Source organism: Ochotona princeps, chromosome 10 (genome assembly GCF_030435755.1).
Source record: "Ochotona princeps isolate mOchPri1 chromosome 10, mOchPri1.hap1, whole genome shotgun sequence".
Taxonomy (NCBI): domain Eukaryota; kingdom Metazoa; phylum Chordata; class Mammalia; order Lagomorpha; family Ochotonidae; genus Ochotona; species Ochotona princeps.
This window is the reverse complement of record NC_080841.1, coordinates 2,295,552-2,314,427: the sequence shown is the minus strand read 5'-3', so window position 1 is coordinate 2,314,427 and position 18,876 is coordinate 2,295,552. Positions and strand designations below refer to the sequence as shown.

Genomic DNA, 18,876 nt, shown 5'->3' with positions numbered 1-18,876 from the left:
GGTTATCAGTGATGTTAGTTTCTAACACAGCAGGCCTCTATTATATGAAATTGTGAGTTGGTTTTGTATAAATTGAGAATATCATGTGACTTTGGACATTAGGATAATTTCTTAGACTTGAGGTGGTACAGTTGTCTAAGCTTGTGATCTTGGGTGAAGTTACCTTGTTCTCATTGCAGTGTCATTAGCAAAAGGGGGATAATAGTGTCTTGTATTGTGGGCGAGAGATAGATGGTCAGATAGTGCCTGCTTTGTTGTTAGTTACTCAGTCGGATTTGCATGTATGAACTATTAAGAGCATTCTTAAGAGTACAACCTTGGGCCTGGTGCTGTGGCCTAGCAGCTAAAGTCCTTGCCTTGAACATGCCGGGATCCCATATGGGCACTGGTTCTAATCCCAGTGGCCCCACTTCCCATCTAGCTCCCTGCTTGTGGCCTGGGAAAGCAGTAAACGACAGCCCATAAGCCTTGGGACCCTGCACCCGCGTGGGAGACCAGGAAGAGGCTCCTGGCTCCTGACTTTGGATTGGCTCAGTTCTGTTGCAACTGCTTGGGGAGTGAATCAACGGATGGGAGATGTTCTCTGTCTGTCTTCCTCTCTGTTTATCTGACTTTCCAATAAAAATAAATCTCCAGAAAAGAATAGTGTTACTGTTGTTAGAAAGCTTAAAGAGTATGTTTAAATTACACTATTTGACAGAAATAATAGGTTTTAACAAAGTTGTGTATCTCTACTCAATGTTTCTAATTACTTGGCATTTTGGCAGCTTTATGTTCTTTAACTGCTCATTAATATTCAGTATTATGTTCAGGTCTGGGGATGTATGAGACCCCCCTCTTCCTGGCTCACGAAGAGGAGTCAGGTGGCCGGAGCGTTCCCACTACTCCTCTGCAAGTGGCCGCCCCTGGTGGGTATCCAAGGCACGTGAGCAGAGCTCACATTCCATGAAGAAGCTTCTGGCTGAGAGTTTGATGAGCCGTGAGTGAAAGCTGCTTCTCTCCTGCAGTGACTGTGTTTACTGAAAGTGCCACGTCGGATGCCTCCGAGCACGCCTCGCAGTCCGTTCCCATGGTGACCACATCCACTGGCGCTTTATCCACCACAAATGACGCTGCTGCGGGGGATGATGGAGATGAAGTGTTTGTGGAGGCAGAGTCTGAAGGGTGAGAGTTTACTTTTGTATTTGCTTTCTATAGGTTTGTCAGGCCTAATGTATTTGTTTCCTTTGAGCCAAGAAATAGTTGAGCTTTATTTTCATTAGCATCCTACTAAGAAAATAAGGTAAACCATAAGTTTTTAAATACTACCTTGAATAAACTGACATATTTTAGAACTTTGTGATCATTATTAAAGGCAGTCCTTAGAACTATTATGTCTCTGAAAATGACATAACATTCACTGAAACAAAGCATTTTAAAGGTACTGATACCCCTCTGTTGACTTGACTCCTTGGATTTTCTACCAAAAAAGGAGCCCTGCTGTGAAAACCAGGGGTGCATGGCTGGCTCTGAAGTGGCCCTCACACGGGACATTAGGCTGACACAGGAAGCACTGCTTCACACAGGTGTTCCAGCGGCCACAAGTGAACGCGAAGCAGTGAGCTGCCACGTGGCCAGGGGTACAGCCAGGACTAGGACCCACACTTCTAGGTAGAGGGCCAGGGATAATAAGGCAACTCTGACACATCAGAGAAATGTGGGTCTGTTGTTGCTTATTGTGTGATGGGTTATAAACCTTGGTGAGACTGCTCACTGCCGTTCTAGACCGTGTGTGCAGGTCACTTATTTCTGACCCACACGAGATTCTTGCAATGGATTCTCCATTATTACACAGATGGTAACACCCAGCTGGGAGCTCTAGGCTATTTTGCTAGTTATTAGCTCAAGCTGAACTTGGCATTGACTCCAGTCCCACACAGACACTGCCCTGTACCTCTCAGCTGGTGGTTACTGATAATGATGAAAAGAGTGAGCAGACAGACTGCCCTTCTCACTGGCCTCTGGGCAGCAGGGAGGAGGGAGTGGCAGCCGCTGGTTGCCTCAAGGCTTGGGAATAGCCAGGACCCTGCAGGTCTGAAATTTCATGGGGGATTTATGTATAATGTGTTCCCTGTGAGTGAATGTGAACATCCTTGATAAGAAGGAAAAGGTAACCAGAAAAAATAGCAGCTAAACTGAAACATGTCCAAGTGAGAGAACTACCAGAAGATGCATTTTTTAGTTAGAGGGGAGCTGGAATAGTTCTAATTTTTTTTTTTAAGTTTTTATTTGTTACATTCTATCTTGAAGATAGAAATTGGTGTCCCAGCCACTGCTGCCCTCCCTAAATGTTCTCAGTGACCAGGACTGAACCAAAGCCCGGAGCCAGGGAGTTCTGAGTCTCCCACGTTGGTGCAGAGCCCCTCACCCGCTGCCCCCGGGGTGTGCCGGCAAAGCAGGAAGCTGTGGAGCCCGGACCCTTCAGTATGTGGTACGAGCTCCACGTGGTGTTTAACCACTGTGCCACACAGCCTGCATCGTACAAGTAATAACCATGCAGAAAAAAGTTTGAGAGCAATGGAAGAGACTTTTTAGAATCAGCTTTGTATTTTCTAATCGTTTATTTTCCTTTTTTAGTATTAGTTCAGAAGCCGGCCTGGAAATTGACAGCCAGCAAGAAGAAGAGTCTGTGCAGGCCTCCGAGGAGTCGGATCTGCCCTCCACCAGCCAGGAGCCTCCCTCCAGCTCCTCCGCAGGTAAGGTCCCACGTGGGCCACGGCACACCCACGAGACGCTGCTCTCTGACAGATCAGTAGTTTGTTCTCTGGATTTTAAAATGTGTTACGAGAAGTCTACTTTATTATTAAAGGAAACTTGCTTTTTACTTGAATCAGTATTCTATTGATCCGGGCAGTCAGAAATGTGGACCGCATGCTTCCATCCCAGAATAGCTTCCCCCTGTGTCTTCTGGACAGGGCCTTGGCAGTAGGTGGTTGGTGGCGTTGCCAGGCCCCTAGGGGTGCTGGAGGTGCAGGAGGGCGGACATGGACCATGCTCTTGTCTGAACCAGAATAGCTTCCGGCTTGCGTGTTCTACAGATCAGGGTCCCACACGAGATGTGTGGAGGGCTGAAAGGTGGGGCACACTGCTGCATAAAAATGTTTGAAATCTGATGGAAGTAGTTTCAGAGTTTGACTTTTTCCCAGTTTTTAAGCTTTCTTTGAGAAAAAAGTTGTCATGTATGTTTCTGTGCGCTTGAAGACTCGGGCACAGGAGGGTTCGCCACGGTCACATGGCAGATTGGTGTTGTGGTCTGATGTCTGTGAGAATTACCTTCGCTCAGGCGTTCTGTCTTGTTCGAGCTCACATGAGAAGATAAACAGGTTGTTGGAATTATAATGCCTTTAAGTGGCTTTTTTTTTTTTTTTTTTTTTTTTTTTTTTGAAAATATAAAACATACCTTCCAGTCTAAGCAGTCATTTGGCTAGCAAATATTTGCTGTGTGAATGCAGTTCCATCTAAAGCATCACTTAGAGTAGGCAATATTAGGGGCCAGTGTTGTGTCACAGCCTGCAAACACCAGGATCCCAAATGAGCACCACCTAGATTGCCCAGCACTCCCTGCTAACGTGCTTGGGGAGCAACAGCAGACAGCCCAGGTGCGTGGGCACCTGTGCAAAGACGTGATGAAATGTCAGGCTGATGGTGGTTACCATCTGAGGAGTGAGCCAGCATCTGGAGTGTCCCTTTCACTCACTCTTTAAAGTGGCATTAAGTATATAGACATGAAAAGGGACAGGGTTTAAACTGCAGTTACTGGAGGCTGGTGTTGTGAGGAAACAGCAGTTGGCGTCTGTGAGGCCGCAGGGTGGCAGGAGCGGAGTAGCCAGAGTTCTGATGGGGGTGGCAGCAGAAGGCAGGACTTTAGGGTGTGAGGACTGTTGGAGGCTTTCCAGCAGGGCATTGCCATGCTGGCTCTAAGAGATCCACAGTATCAGCTAGTGCAGAGGCTGTTGCCGTGATCAAGATGGAGAAGACTGTGGCTTGGATAAGATGGTAGAGATAATAAGGTCATAAGAATTGGTCAGGTCAGGGGGATCTATTTCAATTTGAAATAGCACTTGCTTAGAAAGAAAAAGCTTAAATACTGGAAGCAAAATGGCGTATCTGCATTTTACCCATGCAAATGTTTGGCCTTGTCAATTAATGCTTTCCTGATGTGTGATGTTGTTCTTAGACACCAGCAGCAGTCAACCAAAGCCTTTCCGAAGGGTGAGACTTCAGACAACACTAAGACAAGGTGTGCGTGGACGTCAGTTTAACAGACAAAGAGGTAATGCCCTGATACACTGATAGAGTGTGGGGTGGTGATACTAAAATCCACTTTCTAATCCTTAGGCTTACCAGCTCTTCTTTAATGTTGCAAGGGTTGATTGGACAATTCTATGTTGAATGTGCACCCACTGGGTAGCAAGCCTCTCGGCGTATCGGTGCACAGTGGGTGTGTAACAAATACGTGCTTATGCTTGCTGTTTATTGGCTCTTCCTTAAATCCACAGTAAGAATTGGAAAATCTGAGTTGTAATTTTCTACTGTAACTGTTAATGATCTAATCGTTATGATTTCTATCAAAGATGTGGCATATCTTAACAGCTTTATATCTACTGCCAAGATACTTCACCTCGCAAGGAATTTTCTTGATAGAAATAAATAAATTTTTTCGAAAGAATGCTCTCAACTTCATTTGCTTTTTGTTTTTGCGTAGGTTTGAGCCATGCAATGGGAGGAAGAGGAGGACTCAATAGAGGAAATATTAATTAAATGGTGTGTAAACTCTGTGAATAAGATCATCGAATTTGTTCAGTGTAATAATTGTCAAGTCGAAGAACATGTTTATATTTAAATTAGTATGCTTGTCTCAACATGCTTTATTAATAAAATGTATTTCAGTGTCAAAATGTGTCATTCTCTTCTTCATTTTAAATAGTTGGCTCTTCCTTCGTCCTCCGTCTACGGGCAGTTGTACCAGATCTTGGACAGCGTCTGCCCGGAACGAGTAGTAATTGCTCTTGCTGTTCTGGTAGGCACATCGATGTTATAGTATTGATCTGAATAAAAGAGAAATTATTTTTAATTAAAGAAAAAGCCACTTGAACCCAGAAATTTGGGGCTGATTATTATAGTTAGTGTTCATCATTTTACTATCAGAAATATCTTACTGCTTACTGACAGAGTGATCTTCCAACAGAAATTAGGGTTGGGTCTTGGATTTTATCTTTTTGAAAAAGTACATTTGATGTAATTTATATTATGGAATCGTAGGCAAAATAAGATTTCCTAGGCTTGGATAGATATCCAGAATAGTTTAAGATTTCTGAGAGCTGTGTAGCATTGCAAGTAAGCATAGCTCTGACAAATAAGGCACCTGCTGGATGCCTGGGTGATGGACATGAAGAATGTTAGAGCAGCTGAAAGAGAAGCTGTCCTTCCAGATGTAACTTCCCGCTCACATTCTCCGTGTGGGAGATCCCGGCTGGCTAACTCACCCTTGGAGAAGGCATAGTAGTCATAGCCGTCGGGCTTCCTGGCATTGGGCAGTGAGATGGCTGAGGTGACCAGGCCTGGGAGTCCGCTCCATATGGTGCTTACTTTCACTTCATTATGCAGGAAGCCTGAAAAGGACATTTTCAGTCAAGGGTGGCAGATTTTCTTGGAAAGAGGCAGGCAAACCTGGGTACTGAGCGCATCGCATGGACTTGGTGGAGCTGTTCTACAGTGACTTGCTTAGTTCCTGTTAACCACAACTTTGCACTAATCCCTTAGTTAGGAGAGTAACATATTTGTATGCAGTGTACCTGGTAAGAGGTACTAGGTAAATAAACACAAATAAACTGGTTTCTTGACCCATTCTCCCCTTCCCCCTTCAAAAAAAGGAGGAACTGATCTTTGGTTTCTCACTAAGACACTGATGTGTGTTGCATCATAAAGCTTAAATCATTGGAGCATTTGATAAGTAAACGTGTGAGACTTTTTTTTAACTCTGATGTTACCTTTGTCTTGGTAAGAGACTCTGACAGGCGGGTACTGGACTCTGACAGGTGAGTACTGGATTCTGATGGTTTGCATTTGCGGTCCCAGGGCACGCTCAAAGCGCCGACGCCTGACCTGTGCCGTTTCCCCGTACACGGAGTAATTTATAGGGGACCGTCCAGGGCACTTCCTGACAGGTTCCTGCTTGTAAGTATACTGCTGGATGTTGCCACCTGTTAAGTATTAGAAAACAAAATATGAAAATGAATTTCAATCCCTTTAGATAGAAAATCTTAAAAAGTTTTGTAATTGTTAAGTTATATAACATATACCTCTCTTGAAGAAATATACAGATTCAGGCCTGTTCTTGTATTTAGCTATTGAAAGAGCTGCCACGATTTTCCCAGTTAGTCCTCCAAATCCTTTTGCGATTGGTTTGGGATACCCTACGTCTCTTACATCATTGGTGAATCGCCAGTACTGAGAATCCTGATATGTTAAAACAAAATCACGTCAATAGTTTTAGGGAAATGGGTTGTAGATAAGGAGAAAGCATTGACATAGAGGCTTGAATTAATCATTGATATCAAATTGTTAAAACGGAGACTTCTGAGATGCAGATTTGGGTGATTATTTTAAAACCTTGCTTGAGAGAGGCAGAGTTAGAGAAGAGAAAGGGATTGAGGATTTCCACCCGCTGGTCCACTCCCTAGACGGGGGAAGTGGCAAGGTAGCGCCAGGCCAGAGCCATAAGCCTGGATCTTCATCTGCAGAGAGCTGGTCAGATGGGAGCAGCCTGGCCTCTAACCAGTGCCCACAGGGGGTGATGAGATACCAGCATTAGAAGCTGCAAGGGTTTTTTTGTTTTCATTTTTAAAAGGCAGATTTACAGAGAGGGGATATAGAAAGATGTTCCATTTGCTGGCTGACTCCCCAAATGGCCACAATGGCCAGAGCTGAGCCAATCCAGAGCCAGGAGGTTCTTCCAGGTTTCCCATACAGGAGCAGGGCCCCAATACTTTGCTGTTTTCTCAGGTCACAAGCAGGGAGCTAGATGGGAAGTGGAGCAGCCAGGACATAAACCAGTGCCCATATGGGATACCAGTGCTTACAAGGTGAGGATTTAACCATCGAGCCATCGCTCTGGGCCAGGCAAGCAACAATTCTACCCACTATGCCACAGAATCAACCCCAAGATTTGGGTGACCTTGTGTTAGCATAATAAATGGTGTCATTACTACTTGCTGCCCTCAGAACATTTTGGTTACCTTAAAGAAGAAAGTTTTTCCCTCACAGTTGCATCTGGTAAAAACTGTGTCGATAGGGGATGGTATGCCCCAGACGTCAGTGATTCTGCGAGGCGGGGATGGTGGTTGAAATGGGTTCAGCATCCAGAAATAATGACCTAAGAGAAAGATCTGTCAGCCTGCAAGCCAGATATGAAAACGTCCCCAAACAACCTGTTTAATGTTACCACAGAGCAAGACACGCACTGTATGACAAGAAATGTAGGCACACCAAAGGCCATATTCAAGCATTTCTGAGAGAGTACTGTTAAGTCAGGCTTAAGCTGAAATGAGCCCCTTGCCTCATGTATTAAGAATCGTTTACTAAACCTCAGCTTAAGATCAAAGAGTCGTGAAGCTTTCTAGCCACTACTGTGTAAGTATGATTGGTTTCTTTTACAGGTGAATCAACTGGCTGAGCCCAGGAGGGAAGCCACCTGAAATGGCTGCTGTCATGTTGCTCTCCTGAGGAGCAAGCTCCATCTCCAAGGAGATGTTCCCAAGGTATAGAGAGCAAGGGACACAAGCCTCAGTATCATCCTGACTGATGAAAACTTGAGCAGTGAGGAAGATTCTGAGGTTATAGTTATTTGGTATTTTAATGTCTTATTTTGTTCATTGTTGTAACTGTTGTTCTCAGGTTCTCATGAATAGAGTGAGTTCGTCCCACTGACCAGCACTCTTACACACACCTGGGCCAAAGGACAGTAAGAGCACACGTTATGCACCCAGCTCACCTCGGAATGCAACCAGCGTCCCGTTGCGCAGTGTAGTCAGTCCGTCTACCGGCTTACCATTGCACAAATTGGTCTCATCTAGGACAAGTTAACAAAACAAGAATTGACCCAGAACAGAATAACAGGAATGTTACGTTCTTTTCAAATCCTATACAGGGCTCCATTTCTTACAGAAGTTTTTGAAGGGTGCAATTTAAGATTCTTACATTTCATAATAATGTCTTAAAATGTACTACATGAAATAAGTTATGAATTGGAATGGACCAGCTTACCTCATTCTTCATGTAAATTAGACTTTGGAATTGGTGTTTGAGCAGATGTGTGTCAATCTGAGTACCCTTTGGTTTGGAAAAGGAAGAATCCAAATTTTTGCTTCGCAATAATGCTTTAAGGCTAGGCTACCAGGTAAAATTAGCAACATTCTGTGTAATGCCACTATACTGAATTTCTAACCCTCAGTAAGTGCTCCGTTTTCTGAAGACTAGGTAAACATGATTATCCTTTCTCTTGCTTTCCTGCAGGGAAGCTGTGTGACTCCATGGGTTAATGAGGTGAGGGGTCAGGTAATATGTCTGCCAAGTGATATTAAGGACATGATCAAGTTTAAAAGTGCAGGTACCAAATGATTACCTGAAAGCATGGGACTGGTGATGATGCGTTCACTGGGTTCCCGCACCAGGTACCCGCCACCTGGGATGACTAGGGGGATGAGCCCAGGGGGCCCGGGGATCACAAAAGGCTTTTCTCCAGGGTTTGCTTCAGCGACATCTACTTTCTGGGTGGAAGTGGGCTTGGTGGTGGTTTGGAGCAGGGCGCCTGCCACAGTGGTAGGGTTCAGTTCTGAAGAGGATGGTGTGGTTGTCTTTGAGGGGGTTGGAGTAGTCTTCGGTTTCTTCACTTTTGATGCGTTTGGCTTTCTGGTGGAGATAGGCTTCTTGGGGGCTTTGGTTGGCTTTTGGGGGGAAGTAGGCTTTTTCGGTGCTTTAGTTGGTTTTGGAGGTTTGGCATCAGTTGCTTTGGTGTCAGTATCTGCGTCTGGTGATTCTTCAGGTTTGTTTGTAGACTCTTCAGTAGTAGTTGTCATTTTGGTTGCAGTGGTTATTTTAGGTACAGAAGTAGTTGCCTTCGGAGTAGAAGGTTCAGCATTTGATTGAGTAGGAGGCTGCATGGTGGTAGTTGCAGCAGGTGTCTGAGAAGTACTTGGAGCAGGCGCCTTGGGGGAGTCCGGAGCAGGCGCCTTAGGGGAGTCGGGGGCAGGCTCCTTGGGGGAGTCGGGGGCAGGCTCCTTGGGGGAGTCGGGGGCAGGCTGCTTGGGGGAGTCGGGGGCAGGCTCCTTGGGGGAGTCGGGGGCAGGCTGCTTGGGGGAGTCGGGGGCAGGCTCCTTGGGGGAGTCGGGGGCAGGCTCCTTGGGGGAGTCTGGGGCAGGCTCCTTGGGGGAGTTGGGAGCAGGTTCCTTGGTCGTGGTGGGAGCGGGCTCCTTGGTCGTGGTGGGAGCGGGCTCCTTGGTCGTGGTGGGGGCAGGCTCCTTGGTCGTGGTGGGAGCAGACTCCTTGGTCGTGGTGGGGGCAGGCTCCTTGGTTGTGGTGGGAGCGGGCTCCTTGGTTGTGGTGGGAGCGGGCTCCTTGGGTGTGGTGGGGGCAGGCTCCTTGGTTGTGGTGGGAGCAGGCTCCTTGGGTATGGTAGGGGCAGGCTCCTTGGGTGTGGTGGGAGCGGGCTCCTTGGGTATGGTAGGGGCGGGCTCCTTGGGTGTGGTGGGAGCGGGCTCCTTGGGTGTGGTGGGAGCGGGCTCCTTGGGTGTGGTGGGGGCGGGCTCCTTGGGTGTGGTGGGGGCGGGCTCCTTGGGTGTGGTGGGAGCGGGCTCCTTGGGTGTGGTGGGGGCGGGCTCCTTGGGTGTGGTGGGGGCGGGCTCCTTGGGTGTGGTGGGGGCGGGCTCCTTGGGTGTGGTGGGGGCGGGCTCCTTGGGTGTGGTGGGAGCAGGCTCCTTGGGTGTGGTGGGAGCAGGCTCCTTGGTCGTGGTGGGGGCAGGCTCCTTGGGTGTGGTGGGGGCAGACTCCTTGGTCGTGGTGGGAGCAGTCTCCTTGGTCGTGGTGGGGGCAGGCTCCTTGGTCGTGGTGGGGGCAGGCTCCTTGGTCGTGGTGGGGGCAGGCTCCTTGGGTGTGGTGGGAGCAGGCTCCTTGGTCGTGGTGGGGGCAGGCTCCTTGGTCGTGGTGGGAGCAGTCTCCTTGGTCGTGGTGGGGGCAGGCTCCTTGGTCGTGGTGGGGGCAGGCTCCTTGGTCGTGGTGGGGGCAGGCTCCTTGGGTGTGGTGGGGGCTGCCCCCTTAGGGGTAGTAGGGGCTGCCTGCTTAGCAGTAGTAGGAGCAGCTTCCTTGGGGGGGGTGGCCCCAGGTTCTTTAGGGGTCGTGAGAACAGGGCCTTTCGTTGTAGTTTCTGCTTTGGGGGTAGGCTTAGCAGGAGGTTTCGGTGCGGGTGTAGAATCTTTAGCAGGTGTTTTGTCTGCGGTCCGTGTCTCTTTAACTGAGGTTGTCTTCTCTTTTGCACTGGTGGACATCTGTTTGTTTGTTTCAGTAGTCTTAGTTTCAGCTGTAGTCTCCTTATTGGTTTTGGGAGGTTTCTCTTTGGATTTGTCAGGATGAGGTGGAGAACTCGGTTTAGGATTTGCTGGCTTTACCGTTGTAGCTTTGGGAGGTGAGGTAACCTTACTACGTGCTGTGGTGGAGACATCAGGCGTTGGGGTGGGCTTAGGGTCACCACTGTCCAGTCCACTTCCAGTGTCGTCTGCTGCTGGTGGCTTTGAACTAGGTTCCTCTTTAGGAGTTCTTTTTTTCTTGTTGTCTTTCACTAGAGAAAATCATCAACATCTTGTTAGTTTGAATAGTTATTGTTTTTTTTTCCTTGAATGGAGACACAAGATCACATCTGTATTATTGACTAGTGTGTTTCTAGGCAAGTTGCTACCCCCAATATGTTGTTAATTTGCTGTAAAAAAAAAAATGGTAAATTCTCAACCTGTCTTATTGGGCTGTTTTAGGGAGTAAATGAGAAAAGGGATGAAAAAGCCCAAATGGAACTATACAGTCAGTACATGGAAGCCAATGGCAACTGTGAAATGACCAACATGACCAATGACACAGGTCTGTCTGTTCACCTTTCTTGCTTCCTCTCATTCCTCCTTGCCTAGAAGTGTCCCTTCCTGCTGGAATCAGAGTTCCGACTGCACTGGTGACCCCAGAGTCCACCCCAAGGCTGCTGAGCCCTGTTCACCCACACAGGGTTGTTGGCTGCTCGTCTGTCTGCCAGCTCCAGGGGATACAGGGAAGTGATAGGGATGCCATGGCAACGAGAGTTGAATGGAATTTCCCATTGGTGAACTAGAGCCCAGCAGTACTACATGGAGATGAATTCCACGGGGCAAACATGTATCATGCTTGGCTAGGCTAATCATCCTAGGCTTCAGCTGGTTGCAGAGCTCAGAGGAAATCATGGAAATCTAGAGCGTCCGCAAGAGAATATATTTTAGAATGCCGGGGAATAATAAAGCATAGAACAAAGAGATCTATTCCAGGAAGCAAGAACCTGCTCCCAAGTACCTTGTCCACTGGAAGGGAATTGGCCAAATATGGCCAAATAGTGAAGGTGGTATAGGAACTAGAGCATCAAACTAGAGCATTACAGTGCTTGTCCACTGGGGCTTACAAGAAGTCAATGGATCGGTATTTATGGCACACTTGCAGTTGGGTGTGGTGTGAAATGAAGGAAGCTGGGATGGGGCTGGAGACACAGGAAGGTTGAGTTAGGTGAAGGAAGTCAGCTGGCATCAGGAGACAGGAATGACAGAACAGCGTAAAACCTCATCTGGAGCCTCCACAGCCGCTCTTAAGCACGGCTTCCCAGGGTGACTTCCTGGAGGGGGAGCTGATGTCCAGTGGAAGTACCTAATTTGATGCTTTTCTAACACAATGCATGTAGTCATTTACCTCCCCGCCCTTATCAGAGTACCCCTAGGTCATTCTGCCAACACACACTGTTGTAATATGGCATTGATATAGTCTGTGATCTTTATCAATGCTCAAACCTTTGGGTTTCTTCTGTAATTCTCTATTAGCAGCTGAGTTTTTGGAAGACTTGACTTTCCGAATAGTTGAAGAGGAAGAGGAGGAGGAGGAGGACTCTTGATTTTCAGAAACAGAATGTTCTATAAATCAAATAAAAAGGTTGATCACACCAATTGTGATTGAAAACCAAAAAAAAAAAAAAAAAAAAAAAACCCGCCAGTCCAAACAGAGATGTTGTCTGAGCTGCAAATGTCAGTAGGTTCTGCTTTTAATCTATCAGTAATACGATCAATTGACCTTTTAAATAGTTAAAGCCAAGGCACGTGCACTTAATCATAAGTCAACAGCAGCTTTATCATTTTCTCTTGGCTTTCCTGTATCTCCAGAATATCTCACGGAATCTGATTATTTTGTAAATAATAATGAGTAATACATTCTTACTATAGTAAGATTTGTTCCTTCTGCTTGTTAACCCAAAGTCATGCTGGGTTTGGTAAATCAGGAAGAGATACGGTTACATGAACATGCAGCCTCTGGCTTCAACTTTGAGGCTTAACGTGAGCAAACAAAAGTGCGCTGGGCCTTTTGCGATCTGCAAGAGGCCCCTGTTCTGTGAGAACAGCTTGATGTAAGCAGTCTGCCTGCAGGCTGTTATACCTAAGAAAACTCTTTTGTGACATCTGTCATCTTCCTACCTTCTGTTATTTCCTCTGATTCTATAACTTTCTTAGTCTTCTTCTTGTTTGGTGATTTGGGTGAGCGTTTAGTTGTTGATTTGATGCTTTGAGGTGCTCCTGGAGGCAGAGGTGCCGGCTTGGAAGTTGGTGGTGATGTGGGATTGTGCACTGAGGCCAAGCAAGACAGGCGAGTTAACATCTTGTTTAGACTCATCAGTAACTTTCACTGTGTAAAGCATGAATGCATCTGAGGAGATGCTGGTGAAATCCAGGGCAGGCAGGACCTAGCTGACGCTAGTGATTAAACCAGTCACTTCTGGGCAAGTGCCAACACACAGTACCAGCCTTCGAGGTGTACAGATGATGGCACAGCAAGGGCTCAGCAGCGAAAGCCCTGGACCCCAGTCCTAGGCCTGTAAGTGGCTACCTTGTGACTTGGGCAGGTAGGCTAACCTCCTGAGCGTCCCTTCTCACCTGCAAATAGATGTTTTGGCAACATGACTTGTAAAAGTGTTGGCCTACCTGGAAAATACTTGATTCTATGAACATAAGCCATGCCACCGTTGCATAATCAAAAAGGCACCTGCCTTTTTGTGAGTAACAGGCCAGCCGTGCTCTTGGGAAGAGGAAATAATTACAGTTTTCCAATTTGCATGTTCATTCAAGTCTCATGTTGGATGTCTGTTGACCTTTCATTTGTTCTTAATGACAAAGTCCTACGAGCGGTGTTTTTCCTGGTGAAGATCTCCCACCTTCATGTTATGCTTTTGCCCCTCCCACAGGGAAGCGACTGTCGGTTTGGCATGAATCTTCCTGTTCGCCTTCCCCCGGCCTTTCTCCTTTCTGGAAGAGAAGCCACGGGCCCCTTTGGATAGTTGAGCAATGGAAACCAGAAGGAAAGGATGGGGGCTCCTGAGTGGGGGAGCTCGGAGGGAAGGTCATTGTTCTTGCTTGCTGCCCAGTTCTCTAGGGTATCTCCCCACGCAGTGCGAGCTGGAGCTGCCCTTCCCCTCCTCCCACCTCACAGGAGTGCCTTCCCCCACCGTGAGCAGCAGCTCCACCCTACACCAGCAGGCGCCAGGTGAAGAGCTGCCTCTGGGCCCAGTCCTCTTGTTGCAAGCACATGGACTGCCGGGCTTGCTGGACAGGTGTGCTCTGCAGAGACACCCAGGCCAGCAAGCAGGAGCTCGGGCAGGCCTGGAGCAGGTTTGCTCGCTGCAGTGTGAAATGCTGTGCAGATACCGCGGGTGGCTCCTCTGCTTTGAGTTGAGACCCTCGCAGTGAAACCCCACCTAGAGCTAAGGTCATCTAACCTGATGCTTTCTGGAACCTTCCTCCCTCCCCACCCACCCATTCTCTGCCCCAGCACAGGCTTAGCTTTTGGTCTCACAGTCAAGACAGCTGTGGGGTTGTGAGTGATGGGTGCCTGGGGAGAGGTGCAGGAGCGCTGAGCCCACAGTTCCTGAAGGCGAGGGTGCTGTCTCCGTTGGTTTTAGAATGCTTTCCAGTGAAAACGCTAAGCAGTTACACTCTGCTGACCAAAGCAGCAGGAGGTGTGGCTTGTTTGAAACGAACACTAGGGTGATTATGCAAGCAATGCCTGTTTTCACTGTCACCTCTATACGTCTCTTCATTTTAACCAAGCAGGGGTTAAGAACAAGCTTGTGCTAAAGGAAAGCAATTCATTCACTAAATGTACCGTTCAAATCTTTTTTTGCAGCCTCTGGTGAATTCTGTGATAGCCTCTGGGCCCCCTTTAGGACTAACACCAAGGAAGAGGAGTCTCAGGTGGGTCTTCCCCATCTTACGGATTCTGTCAGGCACAGACATTGGAATGGGCGCCATGGAACAGACTACACACACGGGAAGCAGCATGCTTTTTAACAAGTTCTAGTTGACTTAACCTGAGCCTGAACCACAGCTGAAGAAATAGCATTGTGCTTGGGCCAGGCCTGTTACTCAGCAGCCACCTCCTGCACGCCTGGAGCCTGGCTGAGCCAGCCACTTCTCGTCTTCAGGCCATCTTCTAGTGTTAATAGCGGCTTATGTGGTAGTAAATTCAAGGTGACAGATAGCCCGCCTATTAGACTGATGTGACACTGATGGGTGAGGTAAGTGTGCACACCTGCTGGGGCCAGCTTACCTTCTTGGCAGAATTCCTCGTAGTCGGAGCAGCATTTGCCGTACGTCTTACACTGGGCATCACAGTCACACTCCCTGCCTCTGGCAAAGGACTCGAAGCAGCGGCCCTTACAGGAGAGCTCTGCCCAGAGCAGAACAGAACAGAACGTAGAGGGTTAGTGGTGATGAATTTGGTTCTGTGTATTTGTAGCCTTTCTCCCCTTGTTCTGACCAGCATTCAAAGTCTTTGATTTGGAGTTTGAAGTACATCATTCAGCAGCCAAATGGATGATGTTCCAAATTGGCGACAGCCCAAGTCAAGAAAGAAATATAGAGGCTTGGGCCAACTCTCCCAGCTCACGGAGGCTCCAAGAGATTCCATTGCTACCCCATTGCTACCCGAGACGGAAACTCCCCCTCACACGGCAGCCATGGAGTGCATTTGCAGCAGCTGAATGTTGCCAAGGCCTGGCTCAGCATGCCTGGGGGAGTGTCCAGGACGGACAGTCACTTTGAGTGTGGCAGTCTCCACTGCGACAGACTGGGTGAGAGCCCATCCAAACCCTGACCATCACACAAAGGCCTTGGCTTAAGATAGGGACGCTTGCCTTACCGACTGTCCAACACAGAAAGGGCACAGTGTATTTACCAGCTTCCCCTGCACGTTCTAATGCAAATCCAACTTTAAAAATGTCAAATCCAAGTTTCATGGATTTGAGCATGATGAAACAGTTCTGAGTGAATAACATGAATACGTTGAGGAAAGAGACCAGTTGTAATCTGAAGTTCAGATCCTTTGAATTTTAGCTGAATCTCATTAAAAACACTGCTCGTTCCCCCTCCAAGTACCTTTCTCAGATAACTTACAAACACATTACTATCGAACAGTCAAATCAGTTCTGCTGCAGCTGTTGAAAGGCCCCTCCCTAAGCCACTGTGTCTGGTTGTTAGTAACAGTTACTCGTTACCGGTTACCTGATGACTCCTGGGTCCTGGCAGTAATCTTGCCTTGAAAACACGTTTGACCCAAGTGACATAGTGGCCTGGTGCAAGTGGCTCCCCATGCCTCCCGCAGTGGTCACAGGCTTTGACACATCCTCAGGTGCAGGGCACAGTGACATTTAGGCAGTGAGAGGAGTGGCACTCAAGCGAAGGAAGTGAGACAGGTGGGAAAGCAGCATTGCCGGCGCCGGGGCTCAGGATGTGCCAGCACTCAGCACTTACCCACCGTGCAGACTTTCTTGAAGTCAGGGCAGCACTCCGTGTAGTGTTGACAGTTATAATCACAGTTGCAGATGGCATCTCTAGAATACCCTTCCCCACATCTCCCTGCACAGCTTGATAAATCTAAAATGATACAACACTAGGGTGAACGTGGCCCAAGCCCTGGGCAGGCAGGGGAACCCTAAGGAGGATAATGCCACACAACGGGGTTGGGGGTGGCAGTTAGCACAAGTCCCAGGGGGTGCTCAGGCCCCAATTTCTGCATGGTCTTGTTCTTCAACAGTTAGAGAAGACAAAGGCACAAAGAGGAGGAGATTCCTGGTCCCCCGGAAGGCAGCCTCAAAGTGCCTGGAGCTCTTACTGCTGATTGCCCATGGCCAATAGGAATCATCCCAGCACCAGCATCTCCAGGATGCTTGGAAATGTCCCAGGAGTCCCTGTTCAGGGACAGGGAGGCTGGATATGGTACTAATGTGCTCTAAAGCACAGAGCTCGTGTGAGCTCCAGTACACATGTGCTGTTAGCCAACTAATACCTACTGATAATTTGTGAGGATTTTCTTCATGCTTAATGAGTGTCATTAGTTGGATAATAACTTATGTGGTCATCCTTAGAAAACAGCCCACCCAGGATTGGAACTACAAGATAATATTCGAAAGCCCAGGTTTTCCTCCCAATTCTGCCAAGCAGCTGCAAGCAGTCCGGTTCTGCCAGCACAGACTGTACTAAGTGTCCGCTCCTTGGTGGGTGTGAATAGAGAGCCTTTGAGATAGTGCCTGGGCACTAATATAAACCTCAGAGTTCTGGGCCAAAAGTAAACAAAGCATGACTTCCCTCAATTTTTTTTAAATTCACTTGAAAAATAGCACCTTAAAAAAATCTAACAGAGATAACCACAGGAATGCAACGGAATCCGTCTCTGGAATAGAAATTGGCAGGTGCAATGTCCTAAATCCATAGAGGGATGTTGGCACACACTGGAAAAATCTCAAAAAAAGAGAGTCCGGGAAAGTTAATGTCTTAATACATGAATAAAATGACAATTACAGGGACAACTTTCAGAACTTTCTGCATACATGTACATGTGCACGATACATACAAAATGCATATATAGTGTATGTATATAAATACATATATTATATATAAAGGAAGAATGAGAAGAGGTCCAGGAAGCAAGAGAAGCCGACAACACAGGAAGATTTTTCTTTCACACTTGGCAGAAGTTTGAGCTAAAAGCTTAGCACTATGCTGGAAGAGTCTACTTTCAGAGAGTAGAAATCTGTTTTACGTTCCTTGCTCTTCATTTCATCACTAAATTTATTGAAACGAGTCAAGCAACCCACGGTCCTACGGAAGAAAAGGCGGGTTCGGAAATGCAGCCTGCGCTGCCAGGCTGTCGCAGCGCAGCTGGCCCCTGGGAACAGCCCAGCACTCCCTGTTCAGTGTGACTCCCACCTTTCTTGCCTAAGCAGTTCTGCAGCCACACTCATGTAGGCTATCGCTCCCGCTCGGATCTGGTGAGAGTGTTGGCCATGCTACAGGAATCGTCCAGTGGGGAAAAGCAATTTCACTCATGAATGAGAGGGAGGCTGTGCTGAGGGGCTTGTCTGCAGGGTGGTCCTTCGGTGCATGCCTGCGCTGCCCACCCAAGCCCGACTGGCTCGCGAGGCCCTTGAGCAGCTCAGCACCACGCTACACAGCGGCACTGCTGCCAGCACAGCTCCGAGTGTGCGTGAACAGTCCTGGTGGAAAAAGCCGTTCAGAGCGCTCTGCAGGTCAGCATAACCTGGTCTCTGTGTCTGCATGGTGCCAGGGTAAGTCACTTATTAATTGATGAGATGCAAAGTGTTACTTTCTCAATATATGTTTAAAAATGGCATGCTGTTGAAACACTGTTTTCGGGTATTTTGTGATGCCGCCTAACTCCCTCAGGCTTGTCAGGTTAGTATCTGTACTGGTTAAACTTCTGGGGAGAATCACAGAAATAATGGACATTAAAACTATCCTGTGTGACAGTTGTGAACTTCTGGAAAGATGTGAACCAACACAGCAGGAACAGGCAAGCGTGCTAGTGCTTTTCAGATACGCTGCAAGTTTTACATCCTTTAAAGGTTGTACTATGTGTTAAATATGCATTTTTAGAGATCTGTTTCTTTTGGGATCTCAATGATCAGCAGTGGCTGTAGGATGTGAGTGTGCTGGGGACTGAGGTACCTTTAGATGAGGCCTGAGGAATGAGGACAGCCGAGCAGAACAGCAGCAGGCCCGCGGGAAGCAGCCTCCACTCCATGGCTGTGTCCAGATGCTGCCCCGTCCTGCGACCAAGAGGGAAGGCATCACACAGCTGTTCTTCCATCTCCCCCACTGCCTTCTGCTTGTGGCACACACGGTAGCTCAGTAACTTTTAAAATGCAGTTTAACTTTTGAAAAACCCCATTCCTGAAACAAGTCTAAAGCAATGGAGCTTTATCTCTATAGAAAATACCTGACCATTAGATTGTATCTTAAACACACACACAAAATCATCAAGTCACCTTCAATTATGTCAGAAACTTTAGAAGTCTCTGAAACAGAAAACAGACGTATCTTAAAACTATACAAAGTATAGCATGTACTTACAGTGCAGTCTTATCCTGGGAGAAAAAATGAGCTGGCTTCAGTAGAATTGAACAAGCATAGTAGAATCATCATCCCAACTTTCCCGTAAGTCCCCAATTTGTAGGGTTTTAACAGGTACATTGTATAAATCTGAGTCCTTTCAAAGCTCTCC

General features: G+C 47.5%; 2 protein-coding genes across 7 annotated transcripts in view; one reads left to right on the top strand and one right to left on the bottom strand.

Moving 5' to 3' along the window:
* The window catches only part of TPR (translocated promoter region, nuclear basket protein), a 50,447-nt gene extending 45,510 nt beyond the window's left edge, over positions 1–4,937 (top strand). For both annotated transcript variants that reach the window (XM_058668948.1, XM_058668947.1), the window contains exons 47-51: positions 813–908; positions 1,008–1,164; positions 2,617–2,735; positions 4,217–4,312; positions 4,745–4,937. In XM_058668948.1, coding sequence (XP_058524931.1) covers positions 813–908; positions 1,008–1,164; positions 2,617–2,735; positions 4,217–4,312; positions 4,745–4,800 — 524 coding nt within the window. In that variant the 3' untranslated portion in view covers positions 4,801–4,937. The remainder of the gene's footprint in view (positions 1–812; positions 909–1,007; positions 1,165–2,616; positions 2,736–4,216; positions 4,313–4,744) is intronic.
* Positions 4,892–18,477, bottom strand: PRG4 (proteoglycan 4). Of its 5 annotated transcripts, XM_058668949.1 has the most exons (12): positions 18,321–18,477; positions 16,107–16,229; positions 14,905–15,024; positions 12,780–12,929; positions 12,105–12,224; positions 8,663–10,870; positions 8,033–8,110; positions 7,278–7,414; positions 6,342–6,498; positions 6,030–6,242; positions 5,526–5,651; positions 4,892–5,087 (listed from the first exon to the last, which is right to left on the bottom strand). In XM_058668949.1, the coding sequence occupies exons 1-12, from the start codon at positions 18,460–18,462 to the stop codon at positions 4,990–4,992; spliced, it is 3,672 nt and encodes a 1,223-aa protein (XP_058524932.1). In that variant the 5' UTR covers positions 18,463–18,477; the 3' UTR covers positions 4,892–4,989. The 5 variants fall into 5 exon arrangements, with proteins under 5 accessions (XP_058524932.1, XP_058524933.1, XP_058524934.1 ...); XM_058668950.1 differs by lacking the exon at positions 12,105–12,224; XM_058668951.1 differs by lacking the exon at positions 16,107–16,229 and having other exon boundaries at positions 18,321–18,474.
* Between the last annotated feature and the right edge of the window lie 399 nt (positions 18,478–18,876).